Below are 24039 nucleotides of genomic sequence, written 5' to 3' on the forward strand. Positions count from 1 at the left end.
CCAGGCCGCTCTTCCGTGACCAGGCGCCCCTCTAATGGAGCAGGTCCCTGGTGGATTTGTGTCATGTGGTCGGTGACTCCTGAACCTGGGGTTCCGTTTCAGGCCGCACATGCAGGCTTTTCCGTAGGTTTGTGGGGAAGCAGCTTGTTCTGAGTGCGTGCCCCAGCCCGTGGCTAGCGGCTGGTGCATGTGGGCCGGTGACCCTGTTCCTGGCTTCGCCCGGGGACCCCGCAGCGGGCTCCGTCTGTGGCGGGGGGCGGGGGCGGGGGGGGGGGGGCCTGGCGGGCAGCCTGAACATCTGGAGGAGGACAGGAGCGGCCTTCCAGCTGGGGAGCAGGAGGATGGGAACTTTCTAGAAGGCGAAGGCCCCGGCGTCTGAAGGACTGGAGGGTTAGAAACCTGTCTGTTTGAACCCCGCCTTTCCGAGTGCAGAGCACATGCCAGCGCCTCCCTCCCACCCCCACCTCATGCCAACGCCCCTCCCCCTCCCTCCCCAGCTGTGGCCGCTGCAGCGCACCGCTGGCTCTGGTCCCATGGAGTCGCTGCTGCACCCGCTCAGGGCGGGGGAGGTCGGCAGGAGGCGGAGAACTCCGGGTGCCCTGAGCTATGGCTCCCGCCTCGGTCTCCCGCTGGTGCTGGGCGGTCCGGGTGGAAGGTCAGCATGGGCAGATGGAGGGGAGGGAGGGAGCCTGGCGGAGCGGGCTGTGGCTCTGGAGTCTGCTGTCTGGCAGCGTTTGGAGCGGTTCGGGAGAGAGACCGTCCCCGTAGCCTGGCCTGGCCTGGCCTGTGATGAAACCGGCCATCTGGGTGTGCACGGGGCGGCCGCTGGGAGCTGTGGAAACGGGCCTCCGCCGGTTCTGTGGAATGAGGTGCATCAAACATGGCACACAGGCCAGCTGCCGGAGCCCCAGCCCTTGTCCTGCCTGTGCTGCTTCCAATACCCAGGACGGCTGTGCCCAGCAGTGCTGAGCGGGGCCAGACGCAGGCTCCAGTGTTGTGAGGAGGGTTCAAACTGGACCTTTGGCCCCATTTCTGAGTGTTTTGCTTTTCAAGACGAGTGGAAAGGTTAGAACATTCTTATCCTCACAAGAAAGGGTGCTCTCTTGTCAGAAGACCATGGGGAGGAGGACCCCTTCGGGCTCAGCACTGCCTGCCCCTCCCACCCGGGGAGGACCGCAGCTCGTGGGGGTGGGCACATGAGACAGCATTCGCGAGCTGCCACCTGAAACCGGATGCTGTTTCTCTTCGTTGTCATCAACAAGAGGCCGCTGGCAGGGGTTCTTGGTGGGCTGTGTGTGCCAGGAACGGGGAAATCATGGGTCGGGAGTTCGGATCGGAAAGGGATGTGGGACCAGGCAGAGCATCTGACGGTGTGCTTTCCTCACTCACAAAGGAGGGTGTGCGTCCTGGCTAGCACACCAGGCTGTTCAGTGGTTGAGAAAAGAGGAAGTAGATACTGAATGATTAGAGCGAGGCCAGCTGCCAATAAATGCAGAGGTGCTAGGCCTGGGCAAGGCTAGGGGCTGGGTTTTGTGTCAATGGTCCGTGCAGCACTGCCGGGGAAGCCCCTGGCCCACTGGTCAGGCGGCCCCTGGCCTGAGGTGTGACTGTGGCTGTGGCTGGGGTCGTGGGTAGCACTCTGGGACTGGAACGAGGGGAACCCCCGCCCCAGCGTGAAGCACACACACCTGTGCGGAAGGCAGTGAGGCAGAGCTGCTGGATGGGGGTCAGATCTGCCTCCAGCCCCCGCTCAGTTTCTCCATGTGAAAGGAGGGAATAACTTCCTGTGTTTCCGGCTGGGGAGGAGTCCGGGGTCTCCTGGGCCGTCCTCACTGGTGGGGGCGCCCGCCACCTCCCTCCGCCTCAGGTCTGTCTGTGGACGCATTCCGTCCCTCCCTGCCTGTAGGAGACTCAGAGCACGCAGTGCTGCTCAGGGCCGTGCTCATCCGTCTTGGTTATTTCAGTTCCCTTCTGGCAGCATCCACAGTCTGGTCTCCGGGGACAGCGGCCTCGGTGAGGGTCTGTGAAGACAGACGGCAGGAGCCCTGCGGGGCGGGGGCTGCCTTCCCTGTGAACTGCCCGGAGCTCGGTGACACAGAGCTTGGGGAGGCCTCTGGGGAGCTTGATGTGTGTCTGAGGGAGAGCTGCTTTCTGGGTTGACCCTGTCACGTACAGTTTCCTGGAGATTGTCAGGGTTTCCTGACCCCATTATCCGCTCTGGTTTCAAAAGGCCGTCTTCTCAATGGTCTTGTAACAGCTTACAAACAGTTCGGCTCTAGCAGAGACAAAATTAAATCATGCATCAAGGAAGACAGAACCATAAAGACACTTTTAAGTCCCCAACTGTTTTCATAAAGACAGATGAGCACATCGCTCGGTTATTTGGAAAGGACTTGGTGAAGATTGGTTTTGGTTGCCGTGGCTAACGGTTATCGCCATCGGAATGGCCCGCGGTTATGGCTGCCGCCCGCTCTGGAAGCTCCCGGTGTCATACCGGCCGGCTGGCCTGCCGCGGGGTCATCCGGAGGAAAAGCAGCCGGACCCCTCTGCTCATTGTGTGCCAGGCGGAGGCCATTTGCTGCAGCAGCGCTGGGCTGCGACGGAAGAAGCTGGGAAGCTGTCACACAAATGGGCAGAGCGGGCACGTGCTGGGACGTGGGCAGAGCCTCTGCCCAGAGCCGGGGCGCTGGAGAAGGCGCCGAGAGCTGCCCGCCCTCCTGTGAGCATGGGCACTGGTGACAAGGTGTCAGCTCCAGGTCTGCTGCTCAGGCAGAGGGACGTGGGGCCACGGGAGGGTAAGGCTGGGACCCCGTGGTTCTGAGAAGCCTGTGAGGTTTGCGTTTGGGCCTCTGTGACACTGGGGAACCGGGTTCTGCTGGATCTCAGGGTGAGTCTCAGCTGGTGTCACGTTCATCTGCAGTAACCGAGGGAGCGAGCGTCACGTGCCTGGAGCGGAATTGGCTCCCCGGGTGGCATTTCCATCAGGAAACTGCTACCATTGAGACTGCATTGACAGAGATTGCTCACATTATCCTTATGGCCACACAGCAGCACGCAAACACGGAAATGGTTCGGAATGGAACGCTCCTGGCGGGAGAAGAACTGACTGACTCAGTGAGGCTAGCTCAACGGCATCTCCAGCCGCTCAGGCCTCGTCCTGGGGAAGGGCTCCTCCCAGCCTGGCAGCCCAGGGCACCGGGGGTGTTCCATGTGGGCCAGCTCCCCCTGGGCCCGTCCCCAAGGCCCCGTGTATCGTCACCTCCACTGACTTCTCTTGGGCAAAAGCAAGCCCCGGCCAGTGCAGAGCAGGGAGAGGGCCCTGCCCACGGGCCCCAGGGGACCCTGGCGAGGCCGCTGCGGCTCCAGGGTCACTGAGAGCCTTTCCCTTCCATGACATGGCCTGCCAGCTCCATAAAAGTGGCGTCTACATTTAAATGTGACGTTTCCAACATTAATTGACTCTTCTCTGCACATCATAGCATTAATTGAGAAAATAGTGTCTGATTTCTAAATTTCCCCATTCAAGGAGAGGATCCAAGATGGCTGCTCGGGTATACACCTAGCCGCAGCAGCTCACAACAATTTCAAGGGAATACAACTAAAATGTAGAGTGGACATTGCCCAGAGCTACAGGTAGTCGACTGACTGAAAACTCTACAATAGGAAGGAGGGAGAAAACCAGAAGGAAAATCAGAGGAGCTGAAAAAAAGCCTAAGGTACGGAGACATGCTGCGCGCTCGCACGCACGCGCGCGGAGAGGTCGCAGCCAGAGAGGAGGAGAGGGCTGGGTGCTGCCTGGCGTTCCCTAGCAGGAAGGAAATAGAACCCCCAGCCTGGGCTGAACCCCCGAACCGGCAGCGCTGAGCCCCAAGTTATGTGCCAGACCCTGGGGACCCAGGCTCCGGCAGGGGGAGACAATCCCGGGGGACGGCGAAATGCGGGGCCCCCGGAGTCGCGCGCACATGGCGCGCAGAGGACTGAATGTTGACTCTGATGCTGGATTACCCTAGCCGGAAGAAACAAAGCCTCCGGCGGCAGCTCTGAGCCTCAGTCCAGACCGCCCCGAACTCCAGGTCTGGGCCAGTCCCTGGGGACCCAGGCTCGGGCAGGGGGAGACGGAGCTGTGAGGTGGAGTCCTGGGAGCGCGGCGAAAGGCCGAGCCCCCGGAGTCGCGCACACTGTGCGCAGAGGACAGTCTGTTGACTCTGATCCTGGACTCCCCTAGTGGGAGGGAGAAAGAAAGCTCCAGACTGGAGGAACGCCACGAGGAGCAGGAGCCCCTGCCGGACACCGGCCAACCGGGCGCCAGCAAGGAGCCGGGCGACGGGGCCCCCAGTGGGGGGGGTGCCCCTGAGCCTTCGACTGCTGAGCGCTGGCAACGGAGCCAAGGACGGGGGCTGCTTCCTGGGCGGCGCCGACCCCGGCAACAGGCTGGAGCAGCGCGGGAGCCCACGGAGAACAAAGGGGTGCCACAGGCCAACCTGCTGAGCTCCCAGGACAAGGAGGAAGAAACCAAAGAAGTTCTCAATGTGAAGAAATCAAGTGAGAGCAAATGATAGTAAAATTACTTAAGAAAGAATACAAAGAAGATCTTGAAAAATCAAAGACTAAGTCAGAACTCAACGCACCAGCCAACATTGCAACATAAATGCGTTTTGTTTTTTTTTTTAAAAAGAAAAAAAAGAGGAGAAAAAAGGGACAGAATGTTGGAACAGCGGCGACCAGGCCTAGAGTGGCCAGGCACAAGGCAGTGGCAGCTGGGCCCGGAGCAGCAGTGGCCAGGCCCTAGAGCAGCAGCAGCCAGAACAAGAGCATCAACGGCCAGCACTGGAGCAGCCAGACCTGGGGCAGTGGCAGCCAGGCCTGAGGCAGAGGCGGCCAAGCCCAGGGTGGCCAGTCCAGGAACACCCAGACACGGAGTGGCTGGGCCCGGAGAAGCCCGGTCCAGAGCAGCCGGGTTGGGAGCAGCCAGGCCCAGAACAGCAGTAGCCAAGCACGGAGCATCCAGGCTGGGAGCGGCCAGGCTCGGAGCAGCCGGGTCGGGTGCGGCCAGGCCCGGAGCAGCAGCGGCCAGGCTGGGAGCGGCCAGGCCCGGAGCAGCTGGGTCTGGTGTGGCCAGGCCTGGAGCAGCGGCTGCCAGGCTAGGAGCGGCCAGGCCTGGAGCAGCAGCTGCCAGGCTGGGAGCAGCCAGGTCCGGAGCAGCCGGGTCTGGTGTGGCCAGGCCCGGAGCAGCGGCTGCCAGGCTGGGAGCGGCCAGGCCCAGAGCAACAGCTGCCAGGCTGGGAGCGGCCAGGCCCGGAGCAGCTGGGTCTGGTGCGGCCAGGCCCGGAGCAGCGACTGCCAGGCTGGGAGCGGCCAGGCCCCAAGCAGCCGGGTCTGGTGCGGCCAGGCCCGGAGCAGCAGCTGCCAGGCTGGGAGCGGCCAGGCCCGGAGCAGCCGGGTCTGGTGCGGCCAGGCCAGGAGCAGCGGCTGCCAGGCTGGGAGCGGCCAGGCCCGGAGCAGCAGCTGCCAGGCTGGGAGCGGCCAGGCCCGGAGCAGCCGGGTCTGGTGCGGCCAGGCCAGGAGCAGCGGCTGCCAGGCTGGGAGCGGCCAGGCCCGGAGCAGCGGCTGCCAGGCTGGGAGCGGCCAGGCCCGGAGCAGCCGGGTCTGGTGCGGCCAGGCCAGGAGCAGCGGCTGCCAGGCTGGGAGCGGCCAGGCCCGGAGCAGCGGCTGCCAGGCTGGGAGCGGCCAGGCCCGGAGCAGCCGGGTCTGGTGCGGCCAGGCCCGGAGCAGCGGCTGCCAGGCTGGGAGCGGCCAGGCCCGGAGCAGCCGGGTCTGGTGCGGCCAGGCCCGGAGCAGCGGCTGCCAGGCTGGGAGCGGCCAGGCCCGGAGCAGCGGCTGCCAGGCTGGGAGCGGCCAGGCCCGGAGCAGCCGGGTCTGGTGCGGCCAGGCCCGGAGCAGCGGCTGCCAGGCTGGGAGCGGCCAGGCCGGAGCAGCCGGGTCTGGTGCGGCCAGGCCCGGAGCAGCGGCTGCCAGGCTGGGAGCGGCCAGGCCCGGAGCAGCCGGGTCTGGTGCGGCCAGGCCAGGAGCAGCGGCTGCCAGGCTGGGAGCGGCCAGGCCCGGAGCAGCGGCTGACAGGCTGGGAGCGGCCAGGCCCGGAGCGGCCGGGACGGGAGCAACCGGTCCCAGAGCAGCCGGGTCGGGTGCGGCCAGGCCTGTAGCAGCAACAGCCAAGTCCAGAGCAACTAGGTCGGGAGCGGCAGTGACCAGACCCGGAGCAGCTGGTTGTGGAACGAACCAGAGCAACAGAGGCCAGGCCCGGAGCAGCCAGGCCCGAAACAGCTTGCTCCTCGCCTGTATCTGCCCACGGCTGCCTCTCAGACATGGCTGGAAACTTTTGCGGGAACTTGAGGGTCTGCTGAATCAAGTGATGAAGGCTTAGATCTGGATGTGTTGAGTTAGTATAGCGCTGGGGTGTTGATCTGTGAGTGCCTTGGGTGGGGCCTGGATGAGGCTGGTTGACCTATTTGAAAATGTCTTTTGTGTGAAGTGTATCATTGGGCATGTGGAGGTATTATTGATATGAGAAAATGCTAAGTAACAGATCTACTATCTGAAAAGGGATTTACTATCGGGGAAAGGGAGGGAGGAAGAGACTGAACATAAACTGTGCACCTATGGATGAGGACAATGGGGGATGGGGAGGGGGCAGAGGGTAGGGTGGGAACCTGGTGGAGGGAGGAAGAAATGAGGAACCTTTGTAATAATATGAACAATAAAGATTGATTTAAAAAAAAAAAAATAAATAAATAAATAAATAAATAAATTTCCCCATTCAGAGCTTATAAATGTCTTGGCCCACGTACTTGCCCGGGCTTTGTCTTTTTGCCTCCGCTCGGAGTACTTTTCTCTGACAGATCTCTTATAAATCATCTGTGGCTTCTGATGCCTCATCGAATTTAGATGCCACAGAGCTGGAGGCTTTTCAGTTTTGTTCCATTCCAAGACAGAATGTAAGTGTAACTAATTATAAATGACAGCCCCTCCGAAAGATCCTCCCAAAATTAAACTCTTCCTGAGGCCGTTGGGGTTCACAGCGCACCAGCTGCGGGAGCGCTGGCCGCTGGTCTTTGGGTTTTCCCTCAAGAGATGAACTTCGGGGTATTCTCAGCGACGGGCCTTATGTTCAGTGATTGCAGTTTCTTTTCTTTTTAAAATATATTTTTATTGATTTCAAAGAGAAAGGGAGAGAGGAGAGGTAGAAACATCAATGATGAGAATTGGATGGAGCCCACAACATCAGCATGTGTCCTTGACTGGAATCAAACCTGGGCCCTTCAGCCCACAGGCCGGTGCTCTATCCACTGAGCAAACCAGCTAGGGCAGTGGTTGCAGTTCCTTACGTGTTTTTAAAGCCGCGGGCTTATGGTGGTTGGTTTGAAAGGGGCCTCTGCACGGACTCAGACATGCCTACTGCAGCCGGTAGCGCCAGACTGAGGTCTGTGTCCAGAAGCAGCCTCACCGAGGTGACTGGCACTGACTACACAGACACGCTCGTGCCGTTTGGCACTGGCAGCTGTTCTCCGGAGGTGGGCTCTCCAGCCGGTTCTGGCACAGGCGGGCACTATCACCTGTGGCTAATCCCCAGTGTCCTGCCCCGTGTGGGTTCTTGCTTTGGTAAAAACATTTTACCGTGATGGTGTACCTCCCAGAGCTGGTATTTGAGTCCGACCACAAAAACAGGTCTATAGCTAAAACCGGTTTGGCTCTATGGATAGAGCATCAGCCTGCGGACTGAAAGGTCCCGGGTTCAATTCCGGTCAAGGGCATGCACCTTGGTTGCGAGCACATCCCCCTTGATTTTCAGAGACCAAACTGGGGGGGGGGGGGGGGGGGGGAGCGGCGTGCAAGAGGCAGCTGATCGATGATTCTCTCTCATTGATGTTTCTAACTCTCTATCCCTCTCTCTTCCTCTCTGTAAAAAAAAAATCAATAAAATATATTTAAAAAAAAAAAACAAAAAAAAAAACAGGTCTACATTCAGTGACCAAGTTTATAGGCGCAGGTCAGTAGGTCCAGTGATCACGAAGGTTGGTAACTCGGCTGGTTTTCTGTTTGAAGCATCTAATGGAACTCAGGCATCACGTACGGCTGGCCGTGGGGCCTCTGCTAGAACCACACAGAAAGAGCAGCGGCACCCTAGCCAGTTTGGCTCAGTGGGTAGAACATCAGCCTATGGACCGATGGGCCCCAGGTTTGATTCTGGTCAAGGGCACATGCCTGGGTTGCGGGCTCGGTCCAACATGCAGGAGGCAGCCAATCAATGATTTCCTCTCATCGTTGATGTTTCTCTCCCTCTCCCTTCCTCTCTGAAATCAATAAAAATATATTTTTTTTAAAGAATGGTGGCTTCATCTTGCATTCCTGCGCCAGACTTGAAGGGGGAAGTGAGTGCAGTCACGGAGGAACGACCCCGGGCTCGCCCTCAGGTCGCTGCCCAGTGCCAGGGAGCACCCCGTGTTCTCACAGCGGCTGGCGGGGAGGGGGCTGCCGGGGTGAGCCCACCCGGGTCCCTGTGTGCCGCCAGCACTGGTGGTCAGCACTGGAACGGTCGGCTTACCCAATTTCAGGAACTTCCCGGGAAGATGGAAATTTAGTGCTTTTTTTTACCTGAGGACATGCTTATTAATTTTTAGAGAGAGACAGGAAAACATCAGTCAGTTGCCTTCCCATATACACGGGGATCAAACCCGAAACCTAGGTCTGTGCCCTGACTGGGGATTCAGCCTGCACTCTTTTTTGGTGTACAGGCTGCTGCTCCAACCAACTGCGCCACACCGGCAAGACGGTGTTTTTTTTAAACCTACAGTATGGCCCCAGCTGGTGTGGCTCAGTGGGTAGAGTGTTGGCCCGAGGACTGAAGGGCCCTGGGTTTGGTTCCAGTCAAGGGCCTGTACCTCAGTTGCAGGCTCCATCCCTGGCCCTGGTCAGATGGCTCATTTGGTTGGACCATCATCTGTGCACCAGAAGGTGGCCAGGTACATTCCTGGTTGGGCCTCTTACCTATTGGTGTTTCTGCCATCCATGTTTCTCACCTCTTTCTTTCCCTTCCTCTCTCTCTCTAAAACACACACACACACACCATCGTGTGAGGATAATAATAAAAAGATAGGCCCATTTGAAAAGTCTTATGACAAAAAAATAAACATTGATTTTCTGAGTAAGGAGCATTTTTTTATCAGTCAGCAAAATTTTAACTTAGTACCTTTTGAGAATATGGTGGTGTGTTTCTCAAAACTTAATTCTCAAATTAATGTTCCCAGGCGGAACAGTTTTTCATTTGTTCAAATTTTATTTTGTTTGCATTTCTTTACCTTGGAAGGCATTTTTATGTTTTTAAGTAGTTTTGTGATGTGAGAATATTTACAAGAAAACCTTTGATCCGTGTAGCTAGTTTCTGGTTGTTTTATTAAATCTGGAGATGATCTCTTTAGAGCCATGAAGTGGGTCCTGTTTGGTCTCTGAAAATCAAATTGTGGAGATTTTTTTATTGATTGACTGATTTCAGATAGAGAGAAACATGGATTTTTTTTTGTTCCACTTACGTATGTATTTATTGGTTGATTTTTTTTCTTTATTGATTAAGGTATTACCGTACATATGTGTCCTCATCCCCCCATCGCCCCACCCCCATCCTTGGTTGATTCGTGTGTGTGTCCTGACCGGGGATCGAACCCGCAGCCACATGGTGTAGATCTTATTTCTTTCCCTGCCACTTGTCTTTGGCTGCCCTTCACCTCCGGCGACAGGTGTCCCGACTTGAAGTCGGTGGAGCTCTGCCGCTTCTTGCCCTGAGCCTGACGTCCATGCTCCGTGCTCTGTGGGCCTGCCCCCGGGACCAGCCACTGCGGAAGGTAGTGCATTGTCTCCGTCCCCGGCGCCTGCCCTGTGCTGACGGCTCCTTCTCTGCCAGGGGACCATCAGCGTCGGCATCGATGCCACCGACCTCTTCGATCGCTACGAGGAGGAGTACGAGGACGTGTCCAGCGGGGGCTTTCCGCAGATTGAAATCAACAAGATGCACATATCCCAGTCCATCGAGGTACGGACGCCCGAGCGCAGGGGCTGGGTAACGGGGGGGTCTTCCGGGTTTCCTCCTCTTTGTGTCTGAAAGGATGCAGCGAGCCCCTGAGAGAGCTGTAGTGCAGCCTGTTTGTGATGCAGCCGCCGGGCCGGGCAGGGCTTAGCTTCCTGAGGCTCAGTCAGGGCGTCAGTCAGGAAGTGCAAATGGCCTGGGAGCCAAGGTCGTGGTTCTAGGGGGGAGAGCAGACCTCGGGGGCAGGCAAGGACCAGTCCACACTCTCCTGGCTGAGAGCACTATTCAGCTGAGCCCGGATGTGGCAGTGCCAGGCCATCCTCCTGAGGGTACAGTGGTCTCTGCCTCTCACCTCACTTGTTCTCGAGCCCATCAGCCCAGAGCCTGCAGTCCTGGCTCAGTCAGTGGGCCCACCACGGGAAGGCACAGAGCAGGCTGGCGCAGTGGGCACACTGAAGGCCAGCACTCGGTTTGCTGTTTCCCTGGCGTTTTGACATTGCCCATTCAAGCTTTCACAGACCGTGCCCTTGGTGGCCACATGCAGTTCAGGTGGCCAGGAGGGAGAAGTGAAGCCGTTGAGGTGCTTCTGCCTCCCAGCGCCCCTGACGGTGGAGTCGCCTGCACTTGGCGTGTCAGCTAGTTCCTGGGCTGCTGCCCGGCACTTCCTGTCACCGGGACTCACCTGTTACCGCACCTGCCATTCCCCAGGCGCCCCTGACAGCGACCGACACGGCCATCCTCTCCGGAAGCCTCTCCACCCAGAACGGGAATGGAGGCGGATCCATCAACTTCGCGCTCAGGCGGGTCACCTCCGCGAAGGGCTGGGGAGAGGTGAGCATGGCGGTGCGGCCCTTGGACATTCACCCTGAGAGCGGCCCGTGGTGGCCTGGGCTGGCCTCTCGCCGCACAGGGCACCGGGTGTCAGACTTCAGGGAACTCCCCAGGAGAACACGTCTCCGGTCTGAGGGAACCCCGAGGCCGAACAGCTCAGGCCGCACACAGCTTTCCCAGACGCCGCTTCCAGAACGCGAGCCTCGAGCTCGGGCTTTTCCCCTTTAAGCGAAACCTGGAGGCTGGTTCGTTGTCCTCTCAGCCAGCAGGCAGTGCCTCTTTCCCGGTGCCCGGTCCGCTGGTTGGCAGTCATTTAACAGCAAATTGAACAGCATCGAATTAACATTGAAGAGTTGCCTTGAAAGTCACCCAGACTAATACATGAGCAGCCAGGGCTGGCGGCCTCCAGCTGTGAGTCAGACCGCTCATGGTTTAACGGCAGGCCTCGGAGAGCCATCGCCCGTCCCCCGAGACCTGCGGGCTGCGAGGCTGAGCAGAGTGGCAGTGCGGGTGGCCCCGCGAGGGCCAGAGCCCACCTGGCCGCACAGCAGGCTCCAGGCTCCCTGAGCGGGGTGGGGGTGGGGTTGCTGGAGGGAGGGCTCCTTTCAGAAACACGCCTCAGTGAGGTCAGGATGGGCAGTGAGTCTGCAGCCCCTTTCTCGGGAGCCCCCCCAGGCCGGGACCTGGCATCGGGGAGGGATCACAGCGGGGCCGGCCTGGGGCCTGGGCTGCCGCCGGAGGAATCCCCGTTAACGCTTCTCTCTCTCCTTCCTGAACAGTTAGAGTTCGGAGCGGGGGATCTGCAGGGCCCTCTCTTTGGTGTAAAGCTGTTCCGTAACCTCACGCCAAGATGGTAAATATACAGAGATCAGCCCTCTTTGAGGCCTTTGTGGCTTGGAGAACAGGCTGTGTGTCTCTTTGTCAAGGTCATCGGATTGGCCGGCTGCCCTGCGGGCCACTGGGCAGGCGCTGAGGCTGTGAGAGGGTGCACAGGGCCCCGTGGGCCTTCTCTGCCCGGTGGTCCTCAGTCCTCTGTGGGGCTGTGAGGACCCCGAGACTGGGGGAGGCGCCTTCGGGGGGACATTGGTTAGCGTCTGCATTTCATGAGCTCGGGCCCCATCTCTCTGGTCCCGAGAACGAGGGTAAGCTCTGAAAGGGGCCTCTGAGCAGTGGAGCTCGGGAGACCCCGTCTGTGGAGCGAAGGTGCCAGAGCTTTGAGGCCTGGGGCCCTAGTGTCACACTCCTAAACCCTCCCTGTTCCTCTGGACCAGCATGGGGTCCTGTTCCTACTCGGGGTGCTGTGAGCTCAGATGAGGATGGAGGGGAAGATAACTAGTATTTTCCTGGGCAGTGACATGTAATCCCAGGAGGCCTGGTGGGAGCCGGTCCAATGCGGGGGGGGGGGTGCGCGCCACACTGCAGGGAAGACCGGCCCTGCCCTGTGGTCCGTAGTAAAAGCAGCTCCGAGGGTCCACCCGATACACAGGACACGGAGCGGGGGGCGGGGGGGGGGGGGGATAGAGGGCGCCCCCTGGGCAGAGGACTTGGGGAGGGGCTCCAGGCTCCCGTAGCCTGTCGGTAGAGTCCAGCTTCCCCACCTCTGCTCTAGGACTGGGACCAGGGTCTGGGGAAGGACAGGATTCATACTTTTAACCAGAGCATCCGGTGAGCACTGCTATGCGTGTGGGCGTGGCCCTGGCCTTGTCTGCCTGGGGGTGTCACCTCTGCCCAGCCCCTAATCTGAGCGAGCAGAGCAGGGCACTCTGAAGATGGGACACGTGAGGAGACACGAAGACAATCCATGGGCCATGTCGTCCAGTTGAGCCTCGAAGTGTGCACAGAGTGGTCCCGGGCCTAGGGCCAGCTTGCCCTCAGCTTTGCTGGTGTGCAGGTTCCATCAGAGCCCCCGGGCAGCAGGCCTGCATGGAGGGCATAACAAGGACACTGGCTCTGAGCGCCCTGTGAGTCCAGATCAGTAACGAGAGGTTTATTGTGTGGAGCTGGCCCTAGGAAGGCAGCACTGTCTGCGGAAGGTTCTCGGTCTCCGTGCAGGGACGGTCCCCCGCAAGGCCTGTCTCTTCTCTCTAGGACATGCTAGGTGAAAATCAAGACACTTTCTATACTTTGGTTCTTTTAAATGTCACTGTCACTCTCTTGAAGTCCAGGGGTGACCTCTCTCTCCCTGCTTACTCCCATTGTGACTAAAGCAGAAGTCGTAGCCTTTGGGTGTGACATGAGGGTGAGCTAAATGCGAGGGGAGGGGAGGAGGGGAGGTTGGGCCTGAGGAGGGCAGGCCCATTCACTTGGCTGTGGAAGCCATTTGAAGTCTGAGAGGAGCGGATGTGATCAGAGTTACCAACTTTGTCATTTTAATGGGAAAAGGGATGCCTCCGAGCTTGGGAAGAAGAGAGAAACCAAATTTAGGCAATCTAGTGCCTGGGCTGCGGGGCACCCTATCTGCTCACCTCTGAACACCTTGAGTCAAAGGGTGTGAATTCCTTTGCTTCCGAAGTGAAGTACCCCTTCTCACCAGAAGGTGGCGCTGGCTCCCTGGAAACTACAGTTGCTGCAGAGGCCTTTCTGGAATGGCCGGCCTTGCCGGTGCCGGGCTGTGCGGTGCTGGCGTGAGGTCGCAGCCGCACACACTTTCCTTGTAGCTAATGAGATGCCAGGAGTGGACTCCGCTTGTGTCGGCCAGCCTGTGGGAAGGCTGGCTTCCTTACCCGTCATGTGGCTTAACAGCCACAGGGCCTGTTGGGGACCCTGAGGGCGGGCTGCGGCACCATCCCCGCCAGCTTCAGTCTGTGGGTGGCCGTCCATCCCGTGGGCACGCTTGTCGGGCCTGGGCCCCCGGACATTCGGGCTGAATTGGCCTGGGTGGACTCTGGACAGTGGTTCTCAAACTGCTGCCGTTAGTCACCTGCCGCGTTTAACGCTCCAACCGGAGCCCCGGCAGGAGCCCACCGCGGCGTCTAGACTCTAGGTGAGGCTAGAGTGCGGCTCCCAGGCAGTTCTGACTGGCTGGGGCCTGGCTGCCCCTCTGACTCCCTCTTATGATAGAGGCTCGGCCTCCTGCTCTCCGTGCTGGGGAAGCCCAGGGTAATGGGCGTGCTGTGAGCAGGGTCTTCGCAGAGAGGAAGGGGCTGGGAGCAGCTGAGAGCCGGTGTCATCCGGGACCTTTCTGTCTGCCCCCTCCCCCCAGCTTTGTGACAACCAGCTGTGCGCTGCAGTTTTCGTCCCGGGGGATCCGGCCCGGCCTCACCACGGTCCTGGCACGGAACCTGGACAAGAACACCGTGGGCTACCTGCAGTGGCGGTGGGGCATCCAGTCCGCCATGAACACGAGCATCGTCCGGGACACCAAAACCAGCCACTTCACCGTGGCCCTGCAGGTGAGGCCGCGTCCGCCGCTCCCTCAGCGTGCCCCTGCAGCCTGCCCCATCTGGCGGTGCCCGAGGGACTCAGGGGGCGTGTCCCGGTCACTCCCTCTCGGGGGCCGGCATGCCGTGTTCTCAGGCTCCCAGGGTGGCTTAGCATGTGCAGTGTCCTAAGCCAGAGGCGCCCACAGAACCGGGGAGGGGCAGCCCAGGTTGGCGGGTGACCCAGAGCAGAGTTTTGCACTCAGATGCCACTTGGGCTGGGCAGAGGAGTGAGACAGGCCGCCCCTCAGGGACAGCTCGGTGTTACCAGGTGTACCAGTTACTAATGCGGATTTTGTAATCAAAGAAAACACGGTAATTTCAAGAGAAACATCAAAAGTGCTTTATTCAAAGTAATGTCCATCGCTAGCTACACATTTCCCCATCTTTCAGGGATTTTGTGGGTACCGTCCCAATAGAACTTTTCTTGTTTTGAGGCAAACCATTCAGAGACCCAATTTTCCACTTCTTCATATGCTTTGACGTGCTGCTCAGACAGTGCGTGTGCCATCGATCAGAACAAGCGGCCATCTGAAGGAGCAAGGTCTGGTGAACACAGCGGGTGGATTAATACTTCCCAGCAAGATCTTTTAACGTGTCTTAACTGGTTTTGAAGTGTGTGATGGTGTGTTATCATGAAGCAAAATTACTTTGCCGTGCCTCCTGGCACATTTTGGTCGTTTTACGATCAAAGCATGGCTCAAATTGATTATTTGTTGTCATTAGCGATCAGTATTAATGGTTTCACCTGGTTTTAGAAGCTCACAATACACCACACCTTCCTGATCCCACCAAACGCAGAGCACTGTCTTCTTTCCGAAGAGATTTGGCCTGGCAGTTGATGTTGATGGTTTACCTGGATCAGCCCATGATTTTGTGCGTTTGGGATTCTCAAAATAAACTCACTTTTCATCGCCAGTCACAATTCCATGCAAAAAAGACTTTCTTTCGTACTGTTGAAGCAACATTTTACTGATTACTTTTCGGTTTTCTATTTGTCTTTCTTTCAGTTGATGTGGCACCCATTTCCTTCCTTTAAAATCTTTCCCGTTGCTTGTAAATGATCGGAATTATTTGCTGAGCAACGTTTAATCTTCAAGTTGTTTTTGAGTTTGACACGCATCTTCATCCAATGCTTGTAATTTTTGGTCTTCAAACTTTTTCGGTTGACCTTTTTCAGTTCTTTATCTTTCACATCAAAATCATCACTTTTAAAGTGTTTAAACCAGCATTCACAAGTATCTTGAGATGGAGCATGTACACCATAACCTTCCCAGAGTATATGATAACTTTCAGCAGCACTTTTCTTCAAAATAAAGTAATGAATTAAACTTCTCACAAATGCTCTTATTTTGGCACGAAATTTGACATTTTTTTAAGCGTAAAAATATATGATGTTAACACCTTCAGAAAATTTGACATACAAAGTTTTGAATCTTGTCAATACAAAATAGCATACATATCAAATCACATATATATCAACATATGTGTAACTCTATTTAAAAAATCCGCATTATTAACCGGTACAGCTGGTAGACTTCCTTCTCAGGAGAAGCAGGAAGCTGGGTTTTATGTGAAATCTTCTTGTGTAAATATTGGCTCCAGGTAAGTTTCCCCACACCTTGTGAGCTGCCAGGTGGTGGCCCTGCCGGGAGGCCGGCCTGCGGTGTGTGCCCAGCGGCCAGTCAAGGGCAGTGCCCTTTTGGCCACAGGGTCGCGGCCACCGGCCATGTCTCTCTCCCTGTCTTCTCAGCTCGGAATCCCTCACTCCTTCGCCCTGATCAGCTATCAGCACAAATTCCAGGATGATGATCAGACGCGGGTGAAAGGGTCCCTGAAGTGAGTGCTGGCCCCTGCCCGGAGCCTGCCCACGGGTCTGCAGGTGGAGCTGGTTGGCGGAAGAGCCGCTCTGGCCACCTGTCATGAGTGACATTCTCAAGCGCGCCCTGCCGAGAGGCAGTGGGCTTCACGCCTGTGTGGGCCCAGGGGTTGAACTGGGGAGTTGAACGGCCAACTTGGATGGTCAGTGTCCCGGCTCTGTTCCGTCCGCTCCCTGTGGTGGTGGCAGGGCGGGCGGGGGCTGGGTGGGACCCACCCTGTTGTGATGACAGTGGTGGGGCCGGGCGCTGAGGCCCTGTCCCATCTGCCCCCAGGGCCGGCTTCTTCGGGACGGTGGTGGAGTACGGGGCCGAGAGGAAGATCTCCAGGCACAGCGTGCTGGGGGCCGCGGTCAGCATCGGCGTCCCGCAGGGCGTGTCTCTCAAAGTCAAGTAAGTGGCACCCAGATTCTCGTGACCGCCAGTTACCTGGCTCCCGTGCTCCCTGGGCTTGGCCGACATGAGACAGATTTCACTGAGTGATGCTCTCAAAGGAGCGGCTGCCTCTTCCGTCCTCAGTGTGTAAGCAGATGCCAGGGAGCCCATGAAGCGCCCGCAGTGAGTGAGCCCAGCTTCCACGGGCCTGTGTCTCACTACCCTGCCTCCCCGGCACCTGCACACCCAGCCAGGTGCCAGCCCCGTGCCCCTCACTGACACCACACACGGCCCCAGCGGCCTCGGCAGCACTGGCAGCGGCACTTGTCCCTCTGCCCCGGTCCTCCTGCCTCGCTGCCTCTGCTTCGCCTGGCTGGTGCCTTCTGCTGGCCCCGCCTGAGAAATGGCCCCGCCGCCTCCTGTGTGGAGTGACGGGAGCCCTGGCCGGCCTGCATGCAGACGCGGGTAGCTGCGCTGTGAGGCAGTGGAGGCCCCCCGTCGGCTTCAGCCCCGCACCGCCTCCGGGGGCAAACCAGCGCCCCTCCGGCCCTGTGACCTGCCGTCCGGTCAATGGGGACTTTACTGGTCAGAGAACCAGGTTTTGGCTTTGCTGATTTTCTTTACTGTTTTCTGTTTCACAGATTTCTGATTTTTTTTTTTTTTTTAATATATTTTATTGATTTTTTACAGAGAGGAAGGGAGAGAGATAGCTAGAAACGTCGATGAGAGAGAAACATTGACCAGCTGCCTCTTGCACACTGCCTACCGGGGATGTGCCCGCAACCAAGGTACATGCCCTTGACGGGAATCGAACCCAGGACCTTTCAGTCCGCAGACCGACGCTCTATCCACTGAGCCAAACCGGTTTCGGCTCTGATTTTATTTCCTTTTTTCTAACTTATTTTTGTTTAATTGGCTCTTCTTTTTCCAGCTTTTTAAGGTCAAGCCTTAGATTATTAATTTTAGACTTCTGTTTTGTTGTTGTTAATCCTCACATATTTTCATTGTTTTTTGTTTTTTTAGAGACTGGGAGGGAAGGAGGGAGGGAGACATTGATGTGAGGAGGTGTCCATACTGATCGGACCTGCATCAGTCGTGCTGCTTTTGATTGCTTGCAGCATCACGGTGTGTAGCTGTCCACATCTGTCCATCGGTTTAAACATGTTTCTATTGGGCCCTGCCGGGTGGCTCAGTAGTTGAGCATGGGCCTAGGAACCAGGAGGTCACAGTTCGATTCCGGTCAAGGGCACATGCCCAGATTGCGGGCTCCGTCCCCAGTGGGAGCATGCAGGAGGCGGCCCATCAATAATTCTCTCCCATGGATGTCTCTATCTCCCTTCCTCTCTGAAGTCGATACAAATATATATTTTTTAAAAAGACGTTTCCATTGCTTACAGTGTTTGATGGCTACAAACAAAGTCTGTCAGACGTAGGTTTGTGTGAACAGTTTTGATTTCTCTGGGGTGAGCAGGAGGAGCAGCTGCTGGTAGCGGGAGCTGGTATCAGGGAGCTGGGCGCTTACTGTACGCCACTGCCCGGCCTCCTCCGAAGCAGAGCTTTCTCCACTTTCCCAGCCGCGGGCTGAGCGTCCCGTTTCTCCGCTGCCTCGCCAGCCTTTGGATTCGGCCTTAATTTTGCCTATTTGAGTGGGTGTATAGGTATATCTGGTTATGGATTTTTTTGTGGTTTTTTTTTTTTTTAATATATTTTTATTGATTTTTTAGAAAGGGAGAGTGATAGCTAGAAGCATCAATGAAAACGAGACATCAATCAGCTGCCTCCTGCACACCCCCTACTGGGGCAAGGCCACAACTGGGCTGTGCCCCCAACTGGAATGGAACCTCGCAGTCTGCAGGCCGCCGCTCTGTTGAACCACAGCGGCAGGGCTTCTGGTGGGGCTTTGATTTGCATTTTCCTAACAGCTGACGGTGGTGAGCGAGCACCTTTCCTCAGCCCGCAGCTGAGCTGTGGAATGGGCCCGCACAGGACGGTCCCTCCGCCCGGCGTGCGGCGTGTCTGAGGCTTCCCTGGGGCCGAGACCCGCAACGTCCCTGGAACCTGACTCACCTCCCATGTTTGCCTTCGTTTTCAGGCTAAACAGGGCCAGTCAGACCTACTTCTTCCCCATTCACCTGACGGACCAGCTGCTGCCCAGCGCTGTGTTCTACGCCACCGTGGGGCCGCTCGTGGTCTACTTCGCCATGCACCGCCTCGTCATCAAGCCGTACCTCAGGGCCCAGAAGGAGCGGTGAGTGAGCGTGCCCCAGACAGCTCTGTGCCTCAGTGTCCTGACCTTCCAATGGCGCTGACGCTAACAGAGCCCGCCCCATGTTTGTATCAGGAAACATTTAATGTGGGCAAGTGCGCAGGTGGGCCGTGGCCCGCAGGAAGGAGCCAGCAAACATTAGTTGTTCTGGAAGGGCCCTCTGAGCCTGCGTCATTCATTCCTGCTTTCAGGAGGGATTAGGTCGTTTACAGAATTGGGGAGACTTTGAACCAGGGGTGGGGAACGTCTAGCCCGCGGGCCCTGGGAGGCCCCGGGAGGCCTTTGGCCCGGCCTGCCACGGCATGAGCGGGCGCTAAGTCAGGGAGCTCGGTTCCTGCTTTCCCAGGAGGTTGAGGCTGAAACAGGATGTGCTGGTCACGGCTTCTGGCGGGAGAGTGCGTGCCGCCCGGGTCCCTGTGCGTTGCCGAGGGGAGAGGGTGTATGTGGCGTCCTTCCCAGAACGTTAGGGGTAAGCCCCGAAGGTTGGCGTCCCCTGTGACACACCTGCTCTGCCTCCCACGTCACTGCAGCTGGGGCCTCTCCCCGGGGACCGGCGGCGGGAGCCATCCAGGACACGGCGGAAGCTGCACGGCCTGTGACAAGCAGCTTGGCGCGAGATTGTCTTGGAATGAGAGCTCTGACGGCGTGCAGGAGGCTCACAGGCTGTGTGCTGGGCACGGGTCCAGCGCGGGTAACGCTCGCTAACGTGCGGCGTGTTTGTGTCGCACAGGGAGCTGGAGAAGCAGAGAGAAAGCACAGCCACCGACATCCTGCAGAAGAAGCAGGAGGCGGAAGCCGCGGTAAGTGCCGGCCGCCCCGTCCCTCCGCCCTGTGTCCGCCCCGTCCCTCCGCCCTGTGTCCGCCCCGTCCCTCCGCCCTGTGTCCGCCCTGTGTCCGCCCCGTCCCTCCGCCCTGTGTCCGCCCCGTCCCTCCGCCCTGTGTCCGCCCCGTCCCTCCGCCCTGTGTCCGCCCCGTCCCTCCACTCTGTGTGCTCTGAGCGCTGCGAGCAGCCACCTGCTCCTCTGGCTCCGGCCACGGTCCCGCCTCGGTCTCAGGCCTCGGGCTGCTTCCCCACAGCTGCGCTCACACCGGTCTGTATGTCGCCACTGGCGTGTCGTTCCGGGAGCTGCCGGCTGTTCCGAGGGTGAGACTCGGTGGCCCTCGGAAGGCACAGCCAGGTGTTTTCACACGTGGGTGGTGCCCCCTCTCCCTTCCCCTCACGTGGCTTGTTATACGTCCAGGATGAGTGGCAGCACTGCCGGTGCCTGCGGGCAGGGGAGGCTGTGTCTGGACAGAATGGTGCCCGGCGAGGGCCCTGATGGCCGCCTGCCCATTCTTTGCAGGTTCGGTTGATGCAGGAATCTGTCCGAAGAATAGTCGAGGCAGAAGAATCCAGAATGGGTGAGAAGGCGTGGCCTCTCTGGGACAGGGTGTTCGAGGGGGTTCTCAAAGGAGCACCCGCTCCTGCAGGCCGGCTGCGGGTGGACGGGGCGAGGGTGTCGGCCGGGGCCACCGCTCTGACCGAACCGGCCCTCAGGCCTCATCATCGTCAACGCCTGGTACGGGAAGTTCGTCAACGACAAGAGCAAGAAGAGCGAGAAGGCGAAGGTGATCGACGTGGCGGTGCCCCTGCAGTGCCTGGTGAAGGACTCGAAGCTCATCCTCACAGAGGCCTCCAAGGTAGACCAGGCCCAGGACTGGACAGAACGGCCTCAGGGCAGCTGGCCGCTGGGAATGGCCCTGTGGCCATTTCATCGCATCACAGTCCTGCCCAAGCTCACACCCACGTTACGTCCACATGGGAGCAGTTTACTTCTTGTTTCACCCATTCCTCCCCTCAGCAAGCATTTACTGAGCACCTGCTGTGTGCAGTCAAACAGCACACAAACCCTCTGCTCCCTCTCGGAGCGCCTCACCTAGTGCGGCGGGCCCCTCCTCTCCCCGGGGCATCGCCTTGGCCTCTCCCTCTCCTGAGCTCCCAGGGCCCTTCCCTGGCTCCTGTCACGTGTTTCCAGCTGCCTCATTCTGCTACCTTGTGCTCTCCGCATGAGCTTTCTCAGAATCTGAAAAACAAAACACAGTACACATCCTGCCTTTGTGGAGCTCACCTTGGGCCAGAGGCATATGAGGTCACGCTGGAGCCTGGGGTGTGGACAACGAAACTGGGTTAAAGTGCAGATTCGCACCTTGGCCTGTGTAGCTCAGTGGTTAGGGCACCAGAGGGTCCAGAGTTTGATTCTTGGTCAAGAGCACAGACCTGTGTTGCAGGTTCAATAATTGGTCCTGGTCCTGGTCCTGGTCAGGGTGTGTGTGGGAGGCAACCAATCTGAGTGTCTCTCTTTCATTGATATTCCCTCTCTCTGCCTCTCCCCTCTCCCTCCCACCTTCTACAATCATTGGAAAGGATAGCCTCTGGGGAGGATTAACAAATGCATATAAAGTGCCTCGCTCAAGGCCAAGAGCATCCCCGGAGGCCTTCCAGTGTGTTCCAGGAGGCCTTCCAGTGTGCCCAGGGTGTCCGTCTGGGCGGGGTTTCTGTGAAGACTGGTGTGTGGGGGGGGGTAGAGAGGGAAGGCTAGGACTAAATAGGCGATTTTTTCAAATTCTCGTTTCTTTCTCCTCAGTGGCCAGAGTGCGCCTTCCGAGGGCGCCCCGCCTGAGGGGGGGGCAGGAGGGGGGACTGGGGCGGGGGCGTGGGGGGGTAGACGGGCAGCGGGTGTGCGCATTCAGACGCCTGTCTCGGCCCCCCTCGATCCGGGTCTCTGTTGCAGGCCGGGCTGCCCGGGTTCTACGACCCGTGTGTGGGCGAGGAGAAGAGCCTGAAGGTGCTCTACCAGTTCCGGGGCGTGCTGCACCAGGTGATGGCGCTGGACGGCGAGGCTCTCCGGATACCCAAGCAGTGTGAGTGCCGCCCTCCCCGCTGCGCGGACCGGGGCCTCGGGTGGACCCACAGCCACAGCCCGCCCCTCCTGCAGACACGGGGACGGGCGCCCTCGGCCTGGGAGGCGCTGCCCTGGGGCAGGGGGCAGTCTGGGGCGGAGTCACAGCGGGCGCTGCCCTTGAACTGCCGTGAGGATGGCAGGGTGTGAAGCAAACCCAGCTGCTCCTTCACGTTCCAGAACCTCCTCCGGCCTCTGGTCTGCTGGTGGCTGAACCGAGTAGAGGCCGCCGAGGGAACAGCTGCCTTTGCTGCACTGAGTCTCTTTTCTCCCACAGCCCACAGGATCGACACGGACGGATAGAGTGCCTGAGAAAAAGGATTAAAGAGGCTGCAACAGCTTTTCCCGGGAGTGTACACATTTGGAAGCAGGAAGCCCAGACGTCAGAAGTTTATTTTATATTATTCCTCAGGAGGTGGTCCCGCATCGATTATGTGAAGGGGCGCAGACACCTGCTTGGTGGGCGCAGCAGGCAGGCTGTGGCCGCCCCAGGACCGAGCCCCGCAGCGTCTGCCCCAAGGATCATGCCCCGGGGAGGGCCGCGTGGCGGCGGCCGGAACGCCCTGCCTCCGGGACCGCCTGCCTCCTGACGCCACCTGACCCGGAGGGAGGACCACAGGGCTCCGGTCCGGCGAGCACCTGGGTGGCCGGCCTCCAGAAAGGCCCTTTCCTGCTGAATGTGGAGGAGCGGGGCTCATAAATCTGCTTTTTATCTGAGAACCAGTGGCTCCGGGAATTAATTAGTCTCTGTCTCCCAGAACTTCTCTGATCATTCCACTGGCCCCGGCTCGGGACAGACCAGTGACCTCTGTTCCAGGCCCACCCGTCAGCCTCCCTTCCTTCCACCGGCTCCGCCTGGCCTGCCTGTGCCCCTCCCTCCACCTGCAGCGCTGGGTGAAGAGGGCAGGAGGCGGAGCCGGAGGCGGAGGGGGAGGTAGAGGCCTGGGCCACCCGCAGACTGCCAAGCCCGCCCAGCAGCTCCCAGGCCGCGCCTCGGCCAGGAGGTGGCGCTGCCGCTCTGCGCACCCCGACTGGCCCAGCCCCCTCAGGAGACTCCTTTCCGGGCCGCTGCCCCCAGACCTCCCTCCTCCCACGCCCCTTGGTGTAGGAGCCAGGAAGCTGCGAGCAGCAGGTCTGTCACCTGTCAGGCTGGTGGGCGGTGGTTCCACAGCTCAGGCTTCACCCGGCGCTGGTACCAGTGGATTCATTAGTAACCCCTCCCTCTGGTCCCTCCAGTTTTTACAAACCATTCAAAGTGTCCGACTATGAAATACTTACCTCCATTTTAGAGGCCTCTGAGCTGCTGCTCCGATGTGAATCGTGCAATACGCGTTGACTCTGGACCCACCCCGTTCCCTCCGAGCAGGTGCTCCTCTGGGCACCGACTTCCTTCTGCCTGAAGGGACTGCAGGAGGCCTCCCCCCAATAAACTTCCTGAAAGCGGGGGTGTGGCGTGCCTCTGTATGTGAGTGAGCGGGGGGGGGGGGGGGTGCATCTGAACACGGGAGTGAGCAGAGGGGGGTGCATCTAACACTGGGAGTGAGCAGAGGGGTGTGCATCTGAACACGGGAGTGAGCAGAGGGGGGTGTGCATCTAACACTGGGAGTGAGCAGAGGGGGGTGTGCATCTGAACACTGGGAGTGAGCGGGGGGGGGGGTGTGCATCTGAACATGGGAGTGAGCAGAGGCGGGTGTGCATCTGAACACTGGGAGTGAGCAGAGGGGGGCGTGCATCTAACACTGGGAGTGAGCAGAGGGGGGTGTGCATCTGAACACGGGAGTGAGCAGAGGGGGGCGTGCATCTAACACTGGGAGTGAGCAGAGGGGGGTGTGCATCTGAACACTGGGGAGTGAGCAGAGGGGGGCGTGCATCTAACACTGGGAGTGAGCAGAGGGGGGTGTGTATCTGAACACGGGAGTGAGCAGGGGGGGTGTGCATCTGAACACGGGAGTGAGCAGAGGGGGGTGCATCTGAACACAGGAGTGAGCAGAGGGGTGTGTGTATCTGAACACGGAGTGAGGGGGGAGGCACGTGCACTGTACACTGGGGGAGTGAGCCACCAGAGGGAGGGGCCTCCTCAAAGGCCATCCCCCCCTTAGCCAACACCGCCCAGCGTCGGACCCTGCGGTGCGCTGGGACGGTCGCACGGGGACGGACCGGCCTGCTCTCCGCGCTGGGCGGCCCGCGGGCAGAGTCCAGGCCGGAGCTCGGGCAGCTCGCTTGCTGCTGGTCATTCTCACTGAAAGCGCCTGTTTGT

The 24039-nt window shown here is 59.0% G+C and overlaps 1 protein-coding gene across 2 annotated transcripts in view; it reads left to right on the forward strand.

The window, feature by feature from the left end:
* Positions 1 to 24039, forward strand: part of DNAJC11 (DnaJ heat shock protein family (Hsp40) member C11) — a 56941-nt gene that overhangs the window by 18562 nt on the left and 14340 nt on the right. The window contains exons 5-16 of one of the 2 annotated variants that reach the window (XM_084875800.1): positions 9953 to 10081; positions 10784 to 10906; positions 11686 to 11759; positions 14109 to 14298; positions 16079 to 16164; positions 16479 to 16595; positions 18670 to 18825; positions 19574 to 19643; positions 20187 to 20244; positions 20381 to 20523; positions 21615 to 21744; positions 22060 to 22502. In XM_084875800.1, the coding sequence (XP_084731926.1) occupies positions 9953 to 10081; positions 10784 to 10906; positions 11686 to 11759; positions 14109 to 14298; positions 16079 to 16164; positions 16479 to 16595; positions 18670 to 18825; positions 19574 to 19643; positions 20187 to 20244; positions 20381 to 20523; positions 21615 to 21744; positions 22060 to 22085 (1302 nt within the window). In that variant the 3' untranslated portion in view covers positions 22086 to 22502. Of the gene's footprint in view, positions 1 to 9952; positions 10082 to 10783; positions 10907 to 11685; positions 11760 to 14108; positions 14299 to 16078; positions 16165 to 16478; positions 16596 to 18669; positions 18826 to 19573; positions 19644 to 20186; positions 20245 to 20380; positions 20524 to 21614; positions 21745 to 22059; positions 22503 to 24039 lie in introns of those variants that run through there. The other variant, XM_084875799.1, reaches the window with a different exon arrangement.

Source organism: Pipistrellus hanaki (assembly GCF_964339955.1).
Source record: "Pipistrellus hanaki genome assembly, chromosome: 2".
Taxonomy (NCBI): Eukaryota; Metazoa; Chordata; class Mammalia; order Chiroptera; family Vespertilionidae; genus Pipistrellus; species Pipistrellus hanaki.